General features: G+C 56.0%; 3 protein-coding genes across 3 annotated transcripts in view; 1 reads left to right on the top strand and 2 right to left on the bottom strand.

Annotated features, from left to right (window-relative positions):
* Positions 1–241: 241 nt before the first annotated feature.
* On the top strand, positions 242–2,553 carry LOC132318247 (cytochrome b-245 light chain). The gene is made up of 6 exons (XM_059824960.1): positions 242–300; positions 1,330–1,399; positions 1,613–1,687; positions 1,923–2,006; positions 2,082–2,163; positions 2,260–2,553. Exons 1-6 carry the CDS (start codon positions 243–245, stop codon positions 2,440–2,442), a joined length of 552 nt encoding a protein of 183 aa, XP_059680943.1. The 5' UTR covers position 242; the 3' UTR covers positions 2,443–2,553.
* A 1,865-nt stretch (positions 2,554–4,418) lies between these two features.
* On the bottom strand, positions 4,419–5,522 carry IL17C (interleukin 17C). The gene is made up of 3 exons (XM_059825092.1): positions 5,490–5,522; positions 4,875–5,212; positions 4,419–4,668 (listed from the first exon to the last, which is right to left on the bottom strand). Exons 1-3 carry the CDS (start codon positions 5,520–5,522, stop codon positions 4,419–4,421), a joined length of 621 nt encoding a protein of 206 aa, XP_059681075.1.
* A 3,025-nt stretch (positions 5,523–8,547) lies between these two features.
* Positions 8,548–23,074, bottom strand: part of ZC3H18 (zinc finger CCCH-type containing 18) — a 48,590-nt gene continuing 34,063 nt past the window's right edge. The window contains exons 11-18 of the mRNA XM_059824785.1: positions 21,703–21,804; positions 19,808–19,951; positions 17,949–18,014; positions 15,545–15,705; positions 14,739–14,935; positions 13,454–13,550; positions 11,039–11,135; positions 8,548–8,898 (exon numbers count right to left, since the gene is read on the bottom strand). Coding sequence (XP_059680768.1) covers positions 8,700–8,898; positions 11,039–11,135; positions 13,454–13,550; positions 14,739–14,935; positions 15,545–15,705; positions 17,949–18,014; positions 19,808–19,951; positions 21,703–21,804 — 1,063 coding nt within the window. The 3' untranslated portion in view covers positions 8,548–8,699. The remainder of the gene's footprint in view (positions 8,899–11,038; positions 11,136–13,453; positions 13,551–14,738; positions 14,936–15,544; positions 15,706–17,948; positions 18,015–19,807; positions 19,952–21,702; positions 21,805–23,074) is intronic.

The raw sequence follows: 23,074 nt of genomic DNA, 5'->3' as shown, positions 1-23,074 counted from the left end.
GGGGGGCTGGAGGGGGTCCCCACGGGGGCGTGACCTGTGGATTGGGGGCGTGGTCTACGGGGAGGGGGCGTGACCTCGGGCGAAGGGGGCGGGCGGGCGCCTGGTTACATTGTAGCGCCGCATCCGCCTTCCGGGTCGGGCCGAGGGGAGCCGATAGGAACCGAACCGAACCGAACCGAACCGAACCGGGCCGAGCCGAGCCGAGCCGAGCCGAGCCGAGCCGAGCCGAGCCGAGCCGGGCCATGGGGCAGATCGAGTGGGCCATGTGGGCTAACGAGCAGGCGCTGGCGGCCGGGCTCAGTGCGTGCGGGGGGGCCCGGAGGAGGGGGAGAGGGTCCGGGGGGTGCCGGGGTCGGGGGTGAGAACAGAGGGGTTGGGGGTGCAGGCACGGGGGTGCGGGGGGGGGGGGGTGCGGACCCGGGTGCTGCGGAGGGTCCCGAGCGCCCCCGCCCCGCCTAGGGTCCCCCCGGGCCCCCCCCCGGCCGTGGGTGGCCCCGGCCCGGCACAGCCCGCGGCTGGAGGAAGGGAGCGCCTGGCTCGGGGGGGGGGGGGAGCCCCGGGGGGACCCGGCCCCGCCGACCGGGGGGCGCTGGGGGCTTCCGGGGTGGCGCAAGAGGGAGGCGCCGGGACGGCGGGGAAGTCCCGGCCCCGCTGGGGATGTGCGGGGCTAGAGCCTCCTCTCCCTCCCCCCCTCTCCCCCGTCTCCCTCTCCCCCTCTCCCTCTCCCCCGTCTCCCTCTCCCCCCTCCTTCTCCTCTCCTCTCCCTCCTCCTCCTCTCCCTCTCCCCCCTCCTTCTCCTCTCCCTCTCCCCCCTCCTTCTCCTCTCCCCCCTCCTTCTCCTCTCCCTCTCCCCCTCCTTCTCCTCTCCCTCTCCCCCTCCTTCTCCTCTCCCTCTCCCCCCTCCTTCTCCTCTCCCTCTCCCCCCTCCTTCTCCTCTCCCTCTCCCCCCTCCTTCTCCTCTCCCTCTCCCCCCTCCTTCTCCTCTCCCTCTCCCCCCTCCTTCTCCTCTCCCTCTCCCCTCTCCTCCCCTCCCTCCCTTCTGCCTCCCCTCTCCCCCCTCTCTCCTCTCTCTTCCCTCCTCTCCCTCTCCCTCCTCTCCCTCCCCCTCCCTCCTCTCCCCCCAGACCCCCCCCGCCCAGAGCCCCCCAGTTCCCATCCCGGGGGTCCCACACGTTGGGGTCCCCGGGGCCATAATCCCGAGTTGGGGGGGGACGGACGGACTGTATCCCGGGCTGGGGGTTTGTATCCCAGGTTGGGGGGGCCGTATCCTGGCCTGGGGGGGCCGTATCCCCGCGCAGGGACCCCAGCAGCCCCACTCTGTCCCCCCAGTCATGCTGACGGGCGGGATCGTGGCCGTGGCGGGGCAGTTCAAGGGCTGGTACTTCGCGGCGTATGCCATGTATCCTTGCGGAGAGGATGCCCGGGGCTGGTCTGGGGGGAAAACTCTGCCCGGATTCGGGTGGGAGGCATGGACAGGGGGGAGACATCATCCTCCCCCCCAGTCTGGGCCCAAATCACTCTTTCCCTGCCCCAAACAGCCCTTTTTTTGGGTGAGGGTTGTGCCTAGGGACTAATCCTGGCCCCGAGCACCCTTTCCTTGACCCCCCCGCAGCGTGGCAGGCGTCTTGGTCTGCCTGCTCGAGTATCCCAGGAGTAAGCGGAAAAAGGGCTCCACCATGGAGAGGTGGTAAGTGGTGTGACCCCCCCTCACCCCTGGGACTGGGGGTCCTGGTACCCCCCCCCCGGCCAGGCACAGGGACATGGCACTGGGGTAGGGAGCGGTGGGGTGGGAGCAGGGCTGGATCCCACGGGTGGGTTCCCTGGGGTGCACCATGCAGGGATGGGGGTCCCACAGGGTGGGTGCCCCCCTTCGGGGGGGGGGGGGGGGTCAGCCCCTCTGACCCCCCAGCGTTGCCCTGCAGCGGCCAGAAGTACATGACGGCGGTGGTGAAGGCGTTTGGGCCCCTCACGAGGAATTACTACATCCGAGCCGTCCTGCACGCTGCGTAAGTGGGGTGCGGGGTGGGGGCTGGGGCGCAGCACCCCCCCGACCCCCCCTGAACCCCCAATCTCTCACACAGCCTGGCCGTCCCCGCCGGTTTCCTCCTCTCCACCATCCTGGGCACCGTCTGCCTGGGCATCGCCAGCGGCATCTACCTGCTGGTGAGTGCAGAGCGGCTTTGGGGGGGGTTTTTTGGGGGGGCCGGGGGCCCGGCTGGAGGAGGGCGGCCCCCCCTGAAGGCTCCCCTGGCTTTGCAGGCGGCGGTGCGTGGGGAGGAGTGGAGACCCATCGAGCAGAAGCCCCGGGAGCGGCCGCACGTGGGGGACACCATCAAGCAGCCGCCCAGCAACCCCCCGCCCCGGCCCCCCGCCGACGCCCGCAAGAAGCAGCCGGCGGAGGTTGGGGGGCAGGTGAACCCCGTCCCCGTCGAGGCTGAGTAATGGGGGGGGGGCCCTCTTGCTGCTGCCGCGCCGCTCACGCTCCTGCTTCCCAGCTGCATCCCGGCCCCTCGGGGGGGAAACCGGGGTGCATGGCTCCTGGGGATCCCCAAATCCCCAGGGATGCTCAGCTCCTTGGAGGGGGGGGTGTGTCCCAGTTCCTGGGGATCCCCAACTCCCTGGGGATCACCAGTTCCCCCTGGGCTCCCCAGCTCCCTGAGGGATCCCCAAATCCTCGGGGATGCTCAGCTCCCTGTGGGATCTCCAGCTCCCAGGGGCTCCCCAGTTCCTGTAGGATCCCCAAATCCCCAGAAATGCTCAGCTGCCTGAAGCGTCCCCAGCTCCTGGGGATCCCCAAATCCCTGGGGGTGCTCACCTCCCCAGGGGGTCCCCAGCTCCCAGGGGCTCCCCAGCTCGCCAAGCGGCCCCCAGTTCCCCGAGAGATCCCCAAATCCCTGGGGAACCCCAGCTCTCCGGGGAATCCCCAGCTCCCCGAGGGGTCCCCAGGCCCCACGGGGACGGGGGGGGACCAGGCAGCTCTGCTCCCTGCACCGTCTCTCGCTGGTTTTTGTCACTTCTGCAGCTGCTGTTGCAATAAAAGGTGGGAAAGGCGCCGGCTCCCCCCGCCTCCCGCTCCCCTGGGGGGGCTGCGACTGCCGGGGCTGGGTTTGGGGGGGGTTTAAGGATAAACACCCCGATTATGGGCAAACTCCGAGGTGCAGCTGAAGTTGGGGTGGGGGTGTGCAGAGTGCGGCCGCTGCAGGGCCGTGTCCCTCCTGCCGCAGGGTGGGGGGGACAGGGAGATGTCCTCAGGGGACATGGCGGGGGGGTCATGCTGCTGTACTCTCCTGAAATCTTCCGTGGGCCCCTGGTGGGGTGAAGCTGGGGGGACGTGCGCGGTGGCACGTGGTCCCCAGGGCTGGACCTGAGCCGCAGCTGCACAGCGTGTCCCAGGTGAGCCCCCAAAGGCTCGTGTCACCCCTGGCAGGGAAGGGGAGCACATTTCCCTTCCCACTTGTGGGTGCTGGAGGGCATCTGGGTGCCTGGGTATGGCATGGGGGGGGACACAAGGGACAGCCACGTCCATGTGCTGCGTGGTGGTGACAAATCCTTGACTCCTCTTGGGAATCGGCAACTGCTCCGGGCTCCCCCTCTGCCTCCGGCGTGAACCCCCAGCGCAGGGAGGGGCGCAGCTGCCCCAGGGCACCCATGGGTGCTGGCTGGGCGCATGGGGTGGCCCCAGCAGGTGGCGCTGGGCCTGTGGGATGTGGGTGCCTGGGGGCAGAGCCGTGGGAAAGGTGTGGGTGGTGGGGTGCTGCGGGTGCCGGGGCTGGTTCCCCCCCACCCTGGGGGTGTGGGGCACCCCCCTGCCCTGCCACCCTCCCCATCACCTCCCAGTTCGTCCTGCCCTGCCGCGCTGGGTGTACTGGTGCTTTGCCCACCGTGCTGGGGCTGAGAAGTGCCCCACAGCCAAGCATCGCCCCACAGGACGTGCCCCCATGCCCATCTGCACCCCTTTGCCCCCCTGTGCCGACCTCCCCACCACCCCGGCCAGGAACAGAGCAAGGATCGTGCCGGGGGGGTCGGCCTTTATTTGCAGGCTGCACGCTGCCGGCATTAAATAGCATATATAGAGGAGACAATAAATAGCTCTGCGGGGAAATAAATAACCAGCGAGCCCCTGGGCAGCGCTCGCAGGGTCCGGCCGTGGGGCATCGGGCACCGTGGGGTGATGCTGGACCCGGAGTCGCAGCCTTGGTGGGGGGGGTCAGCAATAAATAGGGGTTAAAAAAAAGTTCCCCCAGCAGCAAGGCTCATAAATAACTCATAAATAACAAGGTGAGGGTCTGGGGGGGGACACCCGGCTGTGGGGTGGGGCAGGGAGCCGGGTGGGTGCTCTAAAACAAGCACGGGTGTGGGGGGTGGATGCAGTGACATGGTCACGCTATGGGGCTCCACGGGAGCGGGGTGGGGGGGGCTCAGCGCCCGGTGCGGGGCAGGACACAGGTGCAGCCCACCGGCACCCTGATGTAGTCCACCTCGAAGGTGACGAGGCCGGGGCTGGTGGGACGCGGACAGGGCTTGCGCCGCAGGACCATCATGGTCTGGTGGATGGCCACCGAGTTGAGTGACGTCGTCTCCCGCCCCGTCTTGACGTCCACGCAGCCGCTGCAGAGGCACTCGGCGAAGGCCAGCTTGCGCGGGTAGCGGTTCTCGTCCTCATCGATGCTGCGGGTTGGGAATGGCAGGAGGGGGGCATGGTCAGCGAGCCCCTTCCCCTGTGCCCCCCCCAAGTCACCCCACACTGGATCAACTCCTCCGGGCAGGCAACTGGGATGCCCCTGGGAAGGGGCAGGTGAAGGATGCTCGGGGAAACTGAGGCACGGTACAGCAGCCAGCGTGGGGTGGGGGGTCCCGGTTGGGGGGACACTCACCGGTAGCGCCATGGGGAGATGGAGCGCTCATTGGGCTCGCTGTGGAGGCCGGCGCGAAGCTGCAGCGCGGGGCAGGCACGCTCGCTGTGGTGGTGGCGGCGGTGGCGGCGATGGCCGGCGGTGGCCTCCTGCAAGCGCTCCAGCTGCGGCACCAGCTGCACCGGCACGTAGTGGTCCCAGCGCAGGCTGCGGCCCAGGAGGTGCGCGGGGGCCTCGCCGTCCCGCAGCTCGCCCGCGCTGTAGCAGTGGACGTGGGGGTGGTGCGGGGGGCTGCCGGGACGGCGCAGGCCGTGGCACAGCACCAGGGCGCCCAGCAGCGCCAGGGCACCCAGCCAGCCCTGCGCGAGAGCCCGGGTCAGATGGGGACACCCCCACCAGTGCCCCCCACAGCACCCCACACCCAGCACCCTGCACCCTGTCTTGGCACCCCACCGCCTGCCCTGGCACCCACCCCCTGCCCTCCTGGGGACACAGCCCGGCACAGGGACCCACAGCCTGGCACGGGGTGGGGTGGGGGGTGTGTGTCCCTTAGGGGTGAGCTCACAGCCCCCCCCCCCCCAGCCCCGGAGGGCTTTGACATGCAGAGCACCAGCACGTGTGTGCCTGCACCCTTACCCCAAAAGCATGGGCATGCACCCACACATGCATCGGCACCCAGAGCACACATATGTACACATGTATACACAGACACAGAGCATACCAGCACACACCTCTCTATGCACCCACTCCTAAGGATGTAGCATGCATATGTGCACGCACACGCAGGACCAGCACACACACATACACAGCTATACATAGCACAGCGACTACCTGTACATACATACACCCATATGCAGCTATATGCATGCACAGAGAATATCTGTATATACCCATGCACATGTGCATGCACACATAAAGATAGCAGCGCGTGAATAACATACATTAGTACCATTGCATATGCACACACATGTGTGCATATGTACAAGCATAGGTACATGTCCCATACTACCATCCATGCACATACACACAGCTGTATGTGTATAAACACACACATATATATTACCACACACATATATACTACCAACACACATGCATATGCCCAAACTACCCTTCTGCGTGCGCACAGACACACACTCCATGCAGAGATGCATATATATGTCACCAGTATATGTGTGTAGAGCCAGCCACACGTGCACATACAACACTGGTCAGCCCTTACACGTCTAGAGAGCTATACTATCCCCCCCCACATACCACACATACGCACGTGTGCAAAAAAAACCCCCACCCCGGCAGCACGCACACGTCCACCCGCACTGCCAGCCCGCCGCGTGCAGGCACACGCATCACCAGCACGGGTGCGTTTCCACGCGCAGCGGCACCCACCAGCCTTCACATTCACCCCCCCCACCCAGCTGGGGAGCCCTTACACCCCCCCCCCAGCACGTGCAGATGTGTGCGCACCCCCTCCCCACCACGCACATGGCATGCAAACACCCCCCTCCATGCATATAAGCGCACACGCTCCCACCCCGCAGCCCCGGCGTTACCATCAGGCGGGCGTCGAGGGAGCACGGCGAAGTGGGTGGGTGGGTGGGGGGCCCTTATGAACTGCAGCCCCGGGGATGCGGGTGGCCGAGTGGCAGCACCGCTGCCGCCGCCGCCTTTATATAGAGCTCTGGCAGGTGATGTACACACACCTGGAAACTCCAGCTCCGGCTGCCTTCCTCCTCCCCGCGGGCCAGCGTACTTCCTTCTCAACCCAACGTGTTCCAGCCCGGAAATTGGCTCCTGACACCCCCTAAAATTGGGGAGACGGACACACATGCAGACTGATGGGGATGGATGTGCACAGACTGGGAGGGAAGGGGGTGTCCACTGGTTTGGCTGCCCTGATGACGGGCATGGAGCACGGTGGGACTGCGTAGTGCAGGTCATGGGGGGGCTGGTGGACGGGTACCCAGGGCATCCCGTGCCCGCCGACGGCGGGCACGGGATGCCCTGGGTACCCGTCCACCAGCCCCCCTGGTGACCCATGGGGATGGGATCCCCATGTCCCAGCCCTGTCCCTGTTGCATAAGCCCGACGGTGATATCACCATCACGTTTCCCGGGGCTGCCACAGCAGAAATCCCAAATTAAGCAACCCTGGAAAGGGCCAAAGGGCTGTGTCTACCCCTCCCAGCACCCCCCGATGCTCCCCGGTCCAGCACCGAGGGATGTCCCGGCGGCATGGAGGCTCAAAGCCAGGATGATGGTGCTGAGCAGAGAAGGGAGGATGCGGTGGGAGCAAGGAGCTGGTTCAGGGATGAGCAGATGGGTTTTGTTCCCGTCCTCTGCTCCGTATCCTGCAGGCAGATACGGACCCCCACATCCTTCAGTGAGCCCCCCCAGCCCCTCACACCCCATCCCGCTGCAGAGTCAGGCTCAGATGTACCGGTGCTCCCTGCCCAGGGGGCTTGCTTGGACCACAGCACCCTGCCAGCACCGCAGGCTGAGCACCTTCGGTGTGCAGGGAAAGGATTGGGGGGGGTCAGGGCTCAGGCTCTGTCCCCATAGCAGCCCAGTGGTCCCAGTATAGCAGGAAGCACTGTACTGGGGGGAAACATGTGGGAAAGCAGCTTTGCATGGCTGCAGGACCAGGCACGGTCATGCCTCGGTCTTTTACTGCAGAGACAGGATTTGCACCCATTTTGGTGGCAACTTTATGGAGTGCCATGCACCCCAAGCAGGCAGGGACAAGGCGCACCGAGTCTCCCACAGCAGCACACGAGCAGGGACCCCATAAATCATCCCCAGAAGGTCAGGATGAGCCCAGAGGCACCCCCAGACTATGCTGGGTGAAGCCAGGGACAGTGGGATACTGGTTTAATACTGGGTGCAAGGTGGGAAGTGCAGTCTTGGAGGTTCCACAGCACTGGGGGTGCACAGGGGGTGCTCAGGGTACCCACAGCGAGGGGATGCGGTGCTCCCCCAAGACAGATGGCAGCTCTTTCAGCTCCGGGCAGCTGCCTGTGCCGGCGGCGGAGTCGGTGCGGCCGCAGGGGCAGCAGGAGAGCAGGAAAAATAAACTACACACCCCAAAGATGGGGGGGGATAGGCCCCCCAAGGCAAGGGAGAGGGAGGACAGGGGCAGGCAGAGAACAGCAGAGAAAGGAAGAACTGGTTATCAAAATACTTTATTTCAGGGAGATCCCTCAAAAAAAAAAAGGGGGGGGGGGGAGAGAAAAAAAAGGACCCTCCTTGTTAGACAGACATCCCCACAACACCTTCAGGGCTCCTTTTAAATCAACTAAAACAAGCCGATGCTTAAAATAAAAGACAGGTAATTTTCCCAATCAGACTTTAGTCAAGAATATATATATATTTTTGTTCCTGGGGTGGGAGGGCAGGGGGAGAAGGTGATGTTGCCAGTAGTTCACAGCAGTTTTCGGCTCTCTCGTTACACAGTATATAGAACTGCATTGCTGAAGACACTCAACACACAGCAGGGCTAACTAGGAGAATACAACTCAAGGCTAGCAAAGAGGAGAGGGCAGAGAGAAAGAGAGGAATAGTGAGAGCATCCGACGGGGCTGGAGTCCTCTGTGCATAATTTACATGGAACCGGCGGCAGCGGAGCCGGGGGCTGGTCCCGCTCGCCCTTCGGGAGCCGGAGCGAGGCGTCGCGGGCGTCTCAGCTGACAAAACTTCAGTATTTTTTTTTTTTTGTGTGGGTTTTTTTTTTTAAAAAGAATCGCAGCCAAAATAAGACAGAACTGCAAAATCCCAAAGTGGCCGCTTTTACACTATTTATAAAAACATGAACAGTCACTAAGGGGCAGAGCGGCGCTCCACGCACGGCCCACTATACTTTCCCCGGGATTTTGGCCCGCTTGCGAGCGATGGCATCTTCCACCGCCTTGAGCTGCTTCAGGAGCTCCTCCCGTCGCGACAGGGTGCTGGACTTGCCCGCCTTGGCACCCGTGGGGCCCGGCTCGGATCCTTTGCCCGGTATGCTCGTGACTTTGCTGGAGCTCTTGGACTGAGGTGAGAGCTGGCGTTTCCTGGCAGGGAGAGAGAGGAGAGGATGGTGAGAGGGTGCTTGCCGGCCGCACGCCACGCTGGAAACAAACCCCTTTGGCATCTGCGCCGGGAGAAAGCGTGGCTCTAAGCGCCGGTGGAAGAAAAGAGGTTCAAGACACAAGGCCTGGGGTTGGAAAACCGGCTGAAACAGTGAAAGATCAGCTGCTCCGGGGGGATCCGAAATTTAAACTCGGTGCCACGGCTGCCACGACAGCAAACCCCGAGGGCCGTGCCAGCTGTTGTGAGCAGTTTGCTGGGGGATGCATGTGTGCAAGGGAGCTCACGGTCATACAAGCGAAGCGGGGAAAGCAGCACGGGTAAGTGCAGGGCAGCCCTGGAGAACCCCCAAGGTCTCAAATCCTGACAGCCCCTGCCCTGAAATGCCGCTGGGTCTTGTGGTGCGGATCTGGCAGCTGCGGGGAGCTCACCAACACCCAGCGCTGCACTCCAGGTCTGCTCCAACGCTGCTGTGCTGCAGTCTGAACGCATTGCTGCAGGAGCACAGCGAAGCTGGGGGAACGCTCCCTCCCCTGCACGGGGAGGACAGGAGCCACCGTCCCCATCGCTGGCAGCAGCAGCTTTTCCTGGATTGGGCTGTGACCGGGGCTGGAGGCAAGCAGCCTGCGGCTCTTCCCACTGCAAGCCACCACTTCACCTTACGGTGGGACAAGGATGACAGGACCGGGAAGTGGAGAGGCACCATGAGCCTGCCAGTGTTTTGCAGTGCTGCTAGCTCAGTAACGCACCGAAGGTGCAGTCTGAGCCTCGGCTGCCTCTTTCTGATGACTTGGAGCATTGGGGAAAGCCTTTGCCACTGCTGCTGCCAGCCTGCTGGCAGACGGCAGCGGTGGGAGTCACCGTCCCCTCTGTTAATGCTGCTTGCACCCTTTCGTACTACACCTAAGAGGAACGGGGCTGTGCAAGCATGACCCAAACAAACCCAAGGAGTTCAAAACAGGACACAGATCTAGTGTTCGGCTGCCCTACGGAAAGCCGGTGTGTCCTTAAGCAGCCCCGTGCCTGGGCACAGGGCACGTCGAACCCACCACGTGACACTGCCAAACCGAACAGCAGTAGGCAGAAGAGGGTCAAGAACCGAGGATGCGGTCAACACCACAAGTCCGGAAAGGCTGAGGTTCCTCTTCATTGCTAGAATATAGGACCTCAGGGCCTGAAGGACAGGGCTGTGGCAGCTGGGGCTAGGTTTTGGTTTGGGAAGACTCTGACGCACAGAAATGGAGGCTTGTTCGTGCCCCAGGCTGGGGAGAGAGGATGACACGAGTCCTGCTGGCCAAGGAACGCAGGGGCGCATGACAGGGCTGCGTCCGTTTGCTCACAGAGATCCTCGGAGAGATGACACTAGAGAAATGCAAAGCAGCGCTGGCTGGCTACGGGCAAGGAGGACCGAGGAAGCTTTAGGTGTGCCCCAGAAGGTGCTCCACAACCCTTTAGCCAAAGGGCTCTGAGCGGAGCGCAGCCCAAGGCCCCTGGAGCCACACATCCAGTTCTGCAATGGGATATTCCCAGCACAGCAGCAGGCGCAGACTGCCAAGAAATTGGACGCGAGCTGGTCACCTGTCACCAGAGGGGATGGAAAAGTGCAAAGCCAGGGCTAGTCACCATTCAGTTTCGTGCAGGGGCCACATTTTAACATCTCACAGCAGCAAAGTGAGCGGCTGAGGGTATGCCAGGCTATGAAGAAAGGGAATCGAGCACCCGAGCCAGGTGCCACGAGGAGATCGACAGCGGGGTGAAGGGGTTGTACTTTCTTTCTCGTTAGCACTACGCAAAGCTAGCGAGAGGCGCTGGCATGACTGAGCTTGCACCTAACCCAGTTGGCTCCTCTTGCTGGGACTGACCTCAAGAAAACCCCCAGGCTCCTGCTTGTTTTTGAGCTGGAACAGCTTAGCTGGTGGCTTCCGTGTCAACCCCTGAGCGCCTCTGGCTCCTGCCCAGGGAGCTTCGCATCCTTCCTCTCGCTGTGCCTCCATGGCAACTGGAAACTATGGCCAGAGAGCCTCAGAGCTGCCCCAAGAGGAGGGACTGAACCGCTGGAGAAGTGGAGAAGTGCGAGCCCCAGCCTGGCCCACAAGAGACCCATGAGAACAAGCAGGCACTGACCTGTCTGTCTGTGCAGGAGAAGGTTTTGGGTTCTGACCCCTCTGTCGCTCTTGCTTGGGTGAAGAGAGTCTCCCGGTCGCCTTCCTGTCGCGAGAGCCTATTGGGAAAAGAAAAGGCGAGATGTTCTTGCTCGTCGCCAAGGTACGGGTTGCTACCCTGCCTACCGCACCATCTCAGCAGCGTAAGGATGTTCTCGTCAGACCGACCAGATCTTGCCAGCAAAAAGCCAAGTCCAGCAGCAGCCAGAAAAGGAACCTACTGTTGTGCACCCTGTCTTCAGGGGGAGCAGAAAAGCTAGTCGAGGCTGTGCCCCATGGTCAGCTGTACAAAACATCACCTGCAGGGAGCTGCACTGGCCCTCTCCTCACCCTCCGGCTGCTGGAACAAGGCTCCTCCACCACACTTTCAGGCCGTGCTTTGCTTGCAAACCTGCGGGGCAGGGCCGGCCCTCACGGATCGAGTCAGTGCTCCATTATACCCCGGCAGATCATCCGGTTTATGCGCAAAGGGCGCAGCGGCACCCGAGCTGGCTCCACGCTGGCCAGATAACAGGGTGTCTTGGCTTAAAGAGCGCTGGGCAAGCGCAGCTCTGCTGCTTTTGGAGCCAGCTGGGGCCAATCCACGGGCAGCATCACCCCCATGTTTATTCAGCACAGAGTGAACCATCCTGCGCTGCCTTAACAAAGCTGCCGTGGGGACTCGCTGGTGGTGGGAAGCCCGCTGGGATCCTGCAACAGCATTATCCAGCTTTGCTGCAGTGGGTTTCCCAACCACTGTTATCCCAGTGCACAGAGAGGCAACTATAGCTGGCAGACAGCCTGTGTGCCCGCAGGGCTGCCCGTGAGCCCCGGGGACGAGCCAAGCAGCACGCCCTGCTATACTACACGGGGACAGTGATGCTGGTGGCTGCTGATCTCACTTTCAGTAGCACTCCAGAGAGCACAGGTGCTCAGTTCCTTGTAGCAGCAGCCGCCTGTGTGTGTTAGGGCAGCCCTCTGCTCCTGAGGACTGACACTGTGAAATAGGCAAGGCTGCAGACACTGCAGATCTGATTGCAGCAAGGTTACAGGACAGGGAAGAGAGAATCAGGGCACAAACACCGACCAGCTTTGTGCTGTGACACTGGAGCGCAAGCTGCACGCCGGAGGGTGCCTCTTGCTCAGTCTCCCAATTCAGCCAAGGGTATGCTTGCCACTGGGAGGTGACGCTGAGTTGCCTTCAGGGCTTGTGTCCCATTTGCTACTGCTTAAAAATGCTTTATAACGTACAGACAACAAATAAAGTATATAATTACATCTATGTATCTATAAAATCAGCACAGTTTGCTAGGTCAACCCATTCGTTTGTCTGCAGCTCAGCAGTACTTGTGAACTAGATCCCAGTGAACTTCAACCTCACCCATCCCCTTCCATGCTGCCTTTGCAGGAGTCAAACGCAACCAGGCTATTAGCACAGAAATTTTTTCTGGCTGGCACCCAGAGTCAACAAGATACACCTACAGCCCAGACAACAGGGAAAACAACATCACGTGTCAATGCTGGCTTGTACGTCAAAACCAGGCACCTCTGGCTGACAACTCCCCCCACTTTGTTTTTCAGCAGTGACAGCAGAGGCTGGAGTGTGGCATTTAGGTCCCTCTCGACGCAGCGTGCTAGCTCGGTTTTCTGAGGTGCTCATACTGCTGGCTGAGGATTCAGACACAGGAGAACACTTGGAAAGCCCATGTCTTTCTAAATATACGGGGCAGATCAGATTGTGTCACACACAAGTGGGGAAACAGTCTCATTTCGCAGGACGGGTGATCTAGCCAATTACTGCATCCCTCCCGGAGCCTCGGCAGCCCGTGCTCCCTTTCTAAGCACCGCCACAAGCCTTTCTATCAGGAGTACTAAGATCCATTGAGGCAGAGAAGACCCCGGGACACCGTAAGAGAAAACCCTATGACTTCCACAGCCACATCCAACGACGTTACTAGAGAACAGGAGGCTGCTATGGGATGGATGCGTACCTACAGTGGACATGAGCACGCTGCATCTTCAAAGCAAGACCTTTTTTTTTGTGCAGTGGAATTACACAGACATAGTGGAGCCAAGGTACTCGCAACGTGCACCACAAGACAGCTAGGCAAGGCTGGGTTTGTCCTGCTCAGGGCTGACCTCACCTTGCTTACTTCACAAACCAGAGCGTCTCACCTCCACCGTGTTTTTGCAGCAGGACGGCTAATACGCCCGAGTTATCTGGTGGCAATCGCACACTCTGAGGTTTTGGAAGGACACATGCCTGCAATTAACCTCTCCAGCGAGTGGACTCTTGCAGCAAAGACTTTCATGGGACATTTGTCACTGGAGCACTGCCTCGAAAGGCAGAGCAGGAACCCAGCCAGGCCAGGAGTCCCTGGGATGGCTGATGTCTCACCTCTGTCAGGTGACAGGTTCGCCCGTTTGGCTGGAGGAGAGGTCGGCCTGTCTTTGTCTGCTGGCTCGTATCTCTTCCTGCTTCCTTTGTCAGCTGCCTAAAATGGAATTAAAACAGACAACGGGGCTGAGCAGCCACTTCCCTCTGGGGAGGGAAGCAGGCAGAGATATTTCCTGTGACGGGTGCCCATGATGCGCTGGCTGGCTCATGCAAGCCCATCTCCTATTAAACTCTTTGTGCACACCAGTCCCAGCATCACTGGCACCGTGTTAATTCCCCTACCACCATAAGCAAACAGCAACATCCTCTGGCACTGGGGCTAACGCTGCACTGTGTTTCACCGGCTATTTTCATAATTGCCAGAAACAGGAAAAGAGCAGCATTTTGTAGAGGGTTTTTTCAGCAGCACCAAGGATAGCAAATGTCAAGGAGGCATGGGGAGCCGTGCCTTCTTCCAGGATCTGACCAAGCTAGCCAGTAGTTATGTGTAATTGCATACTCCTCCCCACGGAGCATGCTTCACAGACCCGATAAAGGCGCCTCACGTCATAGCACAGGGAAGCAGAGAAAACTGTGGCCTCAGACTGCAACGGGGAATTCAGACTGTCAGAAAAGAAACATTAATGCTTCAAAACCAGGAACCTACCCACATGACTGGGGCCAACACCCTGCTCCGGCACAAAACCCCACAAGGCCAAACTCTCCCATGTGATCTGGATTGCAATCTCAGCCAAAGGCACCCAACTGGGGCATCGGGCTCAGGCATAAAGGGGAAAGAGCCAGGCTCCCTGCGGAAAGCGCAGCTGGGGGCGGGCTTCCCAGAGAGGCAAGGCAATCGCCACTTTTACCTCCTGACTCAGTTAATGACTCGTCAGCAGTTCACTCCAGAGCAGGCAGTGGGAGGAGAGCTCGCTCGGAAGCGTGCGGGGAGCGTGCTTTCAGTGGGCAAGGCCCCAGCGCATGTGGGACTGCGCCATGCACGCCTTTGCCTTGTGCTCCGGCTGCAGCCTTCGAGAAAGCGGGGAAGAGCCCTTGAAGCTGCAGCAGGAATGTGCCCCAGGGAAGCCGCCAACACAGTCCCAAACTCAAGCCACCACAGGGTGTGTGCTGCCAGACTGGTTCTGTCTGCCGCCCTTCAATCCCAGCTGCAGACCTACCCGGCTGAGCTCATCCCAACAGCACGGAGCTCAGAGCTCCCCTTTTGCCAGCCCCGACTCCCAGTATCTATCCCATCCGCTCCTCGGACACCCCACGCAGAGGGAATCGCACCCACCCCACCTCTCACCTTATTCAAAAGCGTCAGTTTGATCTCTTTGTGAGCACTGAAGCCCCCTTGCTGAGACTGGGGACCTGAGGGCTGCTGGGTCTGGAGGAGCTGCTGCGATTTGCTCCCCTGGGTGGGCTTGGCTGATTTCAGGAGCTGAGCAGGCACATCCCGTTTCCGCTTCTCCTCTTTAGCACTATCTTCTTTTTTTGACTTTCCTGTTGAAACCAGAAGTCAGATGTAGTGATTTGCGACCGATTCCGTCCGCCTGCTCTCCCTTCGGAGGGCAGAGCAAGAGGCTGCTGCTCCAGGGACTGAAAAAGCCCATGCCAGCTAGCACAGCAGGTGGCCTCAAGGTTAAAAGATTCAGGAAACCAGAATTTCCACAAAGAGGACACTTAACATAAAAGAAAAGAACAAAAGGCTCTGGCTGTCAACTCTCCTACGGTCTAAAAAGAACAGAGGAAGAGCAACATGATACTGGAGTCATCCAGAAGATTTAGCACCACCTCACAAGGGCGAAAGAGAACAAGGTAAGAGAGGGAGCATCAGGCAGAACTCCCAGGCAGGACAAGGCATCTTTACAGCCAGAGAATACATGGATGGAAGGATGTGAATGTGTAATTGCTCCACAGCCTCCCTCCTCCATGGTCTCACCCTCCTCAGTTGAAGCCTCTGGGCTCCTCTAGTCTACACCAGCCACTAGTGTCCGTCTGCTCAACAATTTTCCTGGAGCCCACAACATCACCAGGCAAGCTGTATTCAAATCTCTGCTCCCCCCTTCTTTTCCCAGGACCCCTCGGAGAAGAAAATACCAAACCAGGTACCTCTACCTTTCTTCTGCTGTGCTGGGGTTGGGGATCGGGAGCTGGCTGAGGAAACAGGACTGGCCAAGTCCGCGTACATGTCTTCGGAGTCGGCGCTGCGTACAGAGCTGCTGCTAGAGGAGGCACTAGAGACAGAAGAAACGCTGCTCACGCTCAGGGACCTGGAAAGAGCCAACAGCCCGTTACAGTCATGAATGCAACAAGAACCAGGCAGTGATGAGACAGACACCTTTGTTTTAATTCCCCTGTGTGGCTGGGATGTCAGAAAGCTGCTAAAGCAGGCAACAACCAGGAAGAGATAAAGGCTGTGTCTCCTGGGGCGCAGACAATATGAAAAATCCCAAACATGTTAGATGCAAGTCTAGAAAGTACTGTTTATCTATAAACAGGATTAAGGGAACATGTGAACAGGTCACTGCTTCCCCAGGTAAACAAAAAGTGAAAGTAGGGTGTATGCTATCATGTACAGGTCAGTGTTATGGCTTGGGTCAAGGCTTCCCTGGCAATGCTTTTGTTGTCTGGCACACATTTATTCATGGAGGCTTTAAAAGCCCTGGGGTCCTACAGACCACAGCTCCTGCCCAGCTCCCCAGGGTACAGGAGAGCCCAGCTGCCTGTTTTGAGGATGCACATACTGTCACGACTGATAATGACAGGGGAGATGGCTATAAGATGACTATCTTCTAATAGTGCCTATAAGATGGCTATCTTCTAATGGATTCACAACATTAAAAATGTCAGACAATCATTCTGTTAGGGAAGACTTTCTACTTGGAAATGTATCAGACAAAAATACAGGGCTGTGCAGCAGACTTCCCTTCAGGGGCACACCACCACCGCAGCTTCGCTATACTGAAGCGGCTCCAGAAATCCCAGCTAGCTGGGCGGAACCGGCTGGCATCGCAGCCACTGCCACATGGGACCACGTGTACGCTAACTACATGAATATTCAGGCAGCCTCTCCAGCAGGTTCTGCAGGACACACTGACTTCTGCACTCCAGCAATTGCCCTGCCAGCAAGGTCCAAGCTCACTCGCTGGAAGCTGGCTTGCGTATGACTGAACGTGCTGCGGCGGCTTCAGAACAGACTAGCCCTGGAACGAGCTGCAAAGTCGCTACCCGCTGGTATCCTGACAGAGATGAGTTTTGAGAGATCTCATTGACTGCTGCAACGGCAACTGGATGAGCCAGAAACTCCTTCTCCAGGAAGGCTCTGGGCTACAAGGTTGTGACAGCAAATCTAGTTTGGGCACAGACTGTATTGCCTATGTCTCCTCCTTTTCCACGCACCTGTAAAAGCAGCAAGTGTGGCCCCGGTGCCACACAAGCAACACCTGCATTAAGTTTTCCCCATCTTCTCCCCTCAAGCCCCGTACAGCAGGGCAGCGCCGAGCCAGGGTGCCCGAGCGCTCTCTGAACCTCTTGCATCACCCCTGCCTGATCTGATGAATGCGACAAGCATGTAGTAAACAAGTTTGTATTTCCGTAAAATAATGCGGAAGTTGAACCTTGGAGTTTCACAGACTTCAGATATGTGAATTACCGCTGGTCAGAGCCAAGTCCTACTTAATCCACTAGTTTTACACTATAGGTCTACTTTTAAATCTGTATCGCAGGGAAGCTTCGTGTTTCAAGGCTGCCTGTGAGGTTTCAGGGATTCCTGCATGCGAACAGATGCAAAAAACCAGAACGAAGGACTTGAAAGGTCTTTCATGATTCTTTACTGGAGACAGTTAGCCGTTCACAAATCCCGCAGACTAACAGCCATGTAACTATTCACTTGGGGCTAAACACAAAGGGAACTGGCCATGCAACTTTGCCAGCAAAGTAGAAACATCATTAGCTGGGCCTTTTAGGTATTTTCTGACCTACCTCTCCTGACAGGCTGAGCGTCTTCATTCAGTAATTCATCAGACATTCATCAGACATTCAGTAACCAGAGGTAGTAAAGGTTTAGAAGAGCAAAGCTGCGTAGCCTGAAACTGTTAACTTGCAAATAAATTAGGATGTGGGATCAGCCTGGGCAGAAGGAGATGTTTTGGTCATAATTTAGGTAAGAATGGGCAGTTCGGCACACGTGACAGATTATTTCCTTGATTAAGCTGCAAGGATGCTACCAACGTTGTACTACTAACGTAATTCAGGACTCGAGATTCGTAACATCATGCAAAGAAACGATCTTGTTTCATGTCCTAGTTCCCTATAGCTTCTGATACTTGAAGCTAGAGAGAGTTTTTGCTGCAAGAAACCACAACAGTTAAGAATAGTTACAATCTCCTCCTACTTCAGCAAAGGTTATAAAGGGTCGAGGCTGTACCTGGATTTCCTGGACCCAGACGGGGAGTGGGAGACTGAGGCAGACGATGATCTGGAATGAGATCTGGAGAGAGACCGAGACAAGGACCTAGATCGGGAACTGGAACCACTGTAGCTGCTGGCACTGCCACTGATGCTGCCGCTGATAGTCCGCCTGCAAGATAGCAAACGACATCCTCACCTCGCTGCACTCCGCCGTGAAACGGCGTTAGAGGAAACTGTTTAGGGACACTGAGCATGATGCTGTTGTCCTGTATCGTATACAAGATTGGTGCTTTGCAAATGTAATTGGTTCAGATGTTCTTCTCAACCTTGCATTCCCAGTCCTGAGGAAGCATCTGTTTTCTGAACAGTAAATGTTTTATGCAAGACTGAATAATGCTTATGAGAGCCAGGCAAAGAATGAGCTAAAGCACCTTAATCCTGTACTGATACCAGGAGCAAATGCTTCCTACAAAGAAAAATTGCTAACTGTGTAACACAGTGGGACTACCTCATATTTCAGGCTATACAAATAATCATACACATTTTTTGTGACTAACACACCAGTACTAACATAAATAGAGCTGTTTTGTCATTGCCACAGCAGGGAGATTGTAGAGCAGTGGGGTTTGTGTGGGTATAAGCATGAAAAAACCCCAAGGCTGGAATAAAGAATAAGGGAAGGTGACTAAAGACATCCAAGATTATTATTAACTAGTTCAAGTAAGTGAAATGGAAACTAGAACTGAGGGAGTTTCTAGGGAAAAGAAACTGTCGTGATCAGTTTTCACCTATGGAGACATAACCACTGAGCCCAGACCTCTTCCTTAGCTAGTGGGAAGAAACAGGAGATGTAATCCCATGGAAAATTAAGAATTGACTCGGGATGCTGCTGAAAAACCTGAATGGAAACCAGACTTACAGCCATCTTCAAAACACACTGACAAAAAGCATCATCCAGTGATCCAAGAAAACCATATATGCCTTACTGCAGGCATAAAACATTCTCAGTCTCCTTGTGTGCTCATAAAACAGATACTTCTCATAAATGCATTTCTTAGGCACCAAACTGCTGCTTCCACAGACTAGGTACATAGGTACCGTACTTCTATTTCAAAACTTCTAACGTAAGAAGGATGTATGTTGAGTTTCAGCTGTGCTTAGCTGACTCCGCGTCCCTCCAAGGACAGGCAATGCTACCTGCATTTATTCTATAACATTTTTAAATACAGTACAATGGATTAAGCCTGATAAACATATTTAAATACAGACAAGCACTCTTGTCTGAAAACTATCAGAAGCCTCTCTCATTTCAAATGCAAAAAAAAAAGACAACAAAAACGGTTAGAGGACAGACAGTAAAGACTTGAAACATTCAGACTAGTCACACAGGATGAAGCCAGGAAGAGAAAGTAGGGCATGGGAGCCAGCAAGTTGTATACCGGGGACAGCGAAAGTAGCAGAGTTTTTCCTCCTCTCCTCCAGCGGTACTGCTGGATGCTGACGAACCAGCTCCTGGGGCCACACAGAAGAAATACTCCCTGCGTACTGGCACGTGTTTAGAGTAGACAGTGCCCAAACCCATCACCACAAACCTTGACCCTCCAACACGACATATCTGCTCTCTGGACCAAACGCATCTTTGCTTCCTCGCTGCGCGGCCTCCGCAACCAGCACCTCTAAACCATGCCTTTCTGCGCTGCAGACCATGCCTTTTGGCACGTTTCACGTATTCCACCTACTTCATCCCCCAACCAGCCTTCAGAGACAGAAGCCACTTGCTGTGGCAAGTCACTAGCATTCACCTCCAACTCCTTCCTCTCTTCCCGTTTCCTTCCTGCCCCAGAAAACAGATTTCTCCTTTAATACTGAAGAGCCCTTGTAGATGGTAAACCCGAGAGGAAACCCAGGATTTGCTCCATTTTCCAGGAGATCAAGCCTCACTCGACCCCACAGCTTTCCTACCTCCTAGGTGGAGTCCTTGTCTGACGTTCCTTCCTTCTTGCCTCTCGATTATCCCCTGGTTTGGCTGGCTCCGGTGCAGCTGCTGTAATTTTAGCGAGCGGCTGAGGTACCGGAAGGGCAGCTAGTTTCTTCACAGATTTTTCACTACAAAAATTAAAATTTTCATGTGCTTGATCGAAGTCCATAGATACGGAACACAGACACTCTCAAAAGTGATGAAATGCATTAATGTTTGTTGTTGACTAAATATCATATAGATACAATTACTGTAGCTACAGACACATGGCTATTTCACCAAAACACTCTCAAACAATACCGATTCCCCTAAAGGGATCTGTTTCCCATGTTCTAAACCAAGTCGCCTTTTCAGAGATAAGTTACTATAAACCAGCCAATTTTGGAGACATTCGACTTGTAAATTAACTAACGAAGTAGACTGTGTGGAATCGCCGTTTCTTATCCATTTGATTCTGTGCATTTTTATCCAAAAATACACCTACTTAAAATCTGCCAGTCAGGCTTCAGAATCAAACACACACAGTTTATGCAAAAATGCTCTTTTTCACTCCATCACACAGATTAGCAGGGTGCAAAAGAGCCCATGTGTGCAAACGTCCCTTGGCTCTGTCACCCTGCAGAACATTGAATGGGTAACACCACCGCAGAGGACGGCTACACAATGTTTTTGTGACTTTATCCAGCACCCACTACGCGAGACGGAAATCGCCTTGGCTCCTCGGCGCTGCTCACTTCTGGGCTCAGAGCACTCCAACCTCTGCTCTAATAGCTGGTTACTGCTCAACATCCCCAGCACTGATGTCACGCCTACTATTAACCGGGGAGGAGGCAGCTGTCTGCATACAAAAATAGAGACTGTTAATTCCTCCTCTTGTGCTTAAGAATATCTGTACTCATCCCCTGCAGAACACAGGATGAAGTGCATGCAGTGTTACGCAGTGAAAACAATCCCCATGCCAGCGCAGGCTGCTGGCTGGCATTGTGTGTTACCAAACCAGCACTGCAATGTGCACTAGAAGGGTGTAAAGAAATCGCTGCAGGCAGAGAGCGTGTCCTTAAAGGGTTGAACCCTCTTGAGTTGAGAAGGAAAAAAAAAAAAAAGCAGGTCAATAAGGTTCAAGAAGTGTGGCAAAGGGGATTGTCCCATATTCTGGAGAATTCAGGGGGATTCCAGTGGTGTAATTTATTTGCAGGTCATCTTAAAAGGGTGACATAACTATGGTGTTGTGTCACCCTCCAACGTATCCGTAATTTACTATGTATTACAGGAGTTTGTGAAATAGCAACTTCAAGTATTTAAAAGAGCAGGAGCGCTGGCAAAATCTGCCAAACAGTTTTGTACCTATAGTACTGCTTTAACGTGTCTCCAATATTAAAAGTAGATGAGGCTGAACCATTTCTGTATTCTAAGGCTCTGCATTAACTAAAGCTACAGTAGAGAATGAATGAAACTTTCTTATAGCTCCTGTATAAACAGATCTGCACCCACAGAATGTTTAAATAGCAAATCATGCATGTGTTTAAATACTCGTGTATACATGACGGGGGCCTCAACTTGGCACTTAGGGACAGGGTTTAGTGGTGGACTTGGTAGTGTTAGGTTAACGGTTGGACTCGATCTTAAGGGTCTTTTCCAACCTAAGTGATTCTATATAATACTTAAGGATATCTGTACATTTTAACTTGGATTTAGTAAGTGAAAGTGTCATCATTTAATTAAATATGCAAAGCTAAGCATTTTTCTGCGTGGGTCATATTTTGCATCTTCCATTGCTTCCTTAAACTGTCAGCCAGGTCAGAAGGGTCCAACTCAGGGATTAGGCTACTGCTCGGAGGCTTTTCCGCACTGCGTTATCAAAAGGGAGATGAAGCCTTACCCTTTACCAGCAGATGGTAATAACTCCCCCTTAGCCTTCGCAAGTGGCTTGTGTGGAGACGGTGTTGGAGAAGGAGAGGGTGAAGATGAGAAGGACCGTGATCTAGAAAGGAAGGACACATCACTCAGCTCAGTCTCTGGGACTGCAGAAGGCTTTCCCGGCTTTCAGTGCATTTAGCCACCACTCCCTCCTTCGGCTAACGACTGCATCCCAGGAACTAGTCCCCATGGGTCTGAGCTTATCCTAGTTTCATATCCGGACTCTGCTCAACAAAACTAACTTCTGTCACCAGATCAGTGGTGAAAGTAGAAAACAAAAGGAAAAAATAGTGTCAGCTACAAGAAAGGCATTCTCGGGTACTCTGCCCCAACATCTGAGGCTTTCTCAAGAGTCTCTGTATTCTCTCCTTAGGGAGAACATGTCTACAGGAAAGTAAGCAGGATTTTGACATGCAAGTTCAGCACGATTTGTTTCAATCTGCTTTATGTTCCTGCAACTCCTAGTGCAGTTCACAATCCTTTAAACAGCAGCAAAAAAACATCTTGGGAGAAAGTCACAAAAAATACACCTAACTGGATATCTGTGAACACAAAGAGCAAAATTAAGCAAAGCCAACAGATCAAAGGGGAAGAGCTGTTTCCTAAGATCAGGACTGACCAAAGAGGCAAGCCACTTACACAGCACACCAGACGCTGGCGTTCGAGTGATTCACCCCACTGCCAAGACTGGAAGTACCCTTGTTGCAGCCTAGTTCTTCAGAGAGCCAGACGCCTCGGTGACTGGCTTTCTGAAGAAGAGTTAGGCACTTGGGTGTTCCTCACTCTCCTGCCTTCAGAGAGAGGCATGCTAATCGAAGTGTGTCACCTATGCCTGGCATCGTCCTGCAAGGAACAGAGTCTGAAATGGGGCGGATGGGGGAAGGTCAGCCTGCTCCCCAGAAACAAGTATGTGCTTGCATCAAGATCAACTCCCACCTGAGCCTTTCCTAGGAGAAACCACGTCTCCAAAGGTGACACTGTGCGCTCCCATCAACTGCATGATCCACTCTGAGTATCTGTGCGATTTCAGCTCTGAAAGGTGCCTATCTAGGGAGCCAGTTCTCCTACTATGCATATTCCAGACTTGGGAAACCGTCTGCAGGGGCAAGGAAGTGGCAGAGTAATAAACATGCCTCTGTTTAATCAGCATGGGACACTGAATTGCTACTTTGAAGTGTCAGGACTATCACAAGACACAACTGCTTTAATAAAGAAATGTGATTTGCCTCTTTAAATAGAAATTCCAGTGCAACAGAAACGAGGTCCCAGTAACTTCTTCCAATCATAAAATGCAAATGACAGAAATGTTCATCTCAGCCAGGCTCCTACGACCG

The sequence above is a fragment of the Gavia stellata genome, chromosome 15, assembly GCF_030936135.1.
Source record: "Gavia stellata isolate bGavSte3 chromosome 15, bGavSte3.hap2, whole genome shotgun sequence".
In the NCBI taxonomy this organism is placed as follows: Eukaryota; Metazoa; Chordata; class Aves; order Gaviiformes; family Gaviidae; genus Gavia; species Gavia stellata.
Note: the sequence above shows the minus strand (reverse complement) of the source record. Positions and strands in the feature narration are given on the sequence as shown.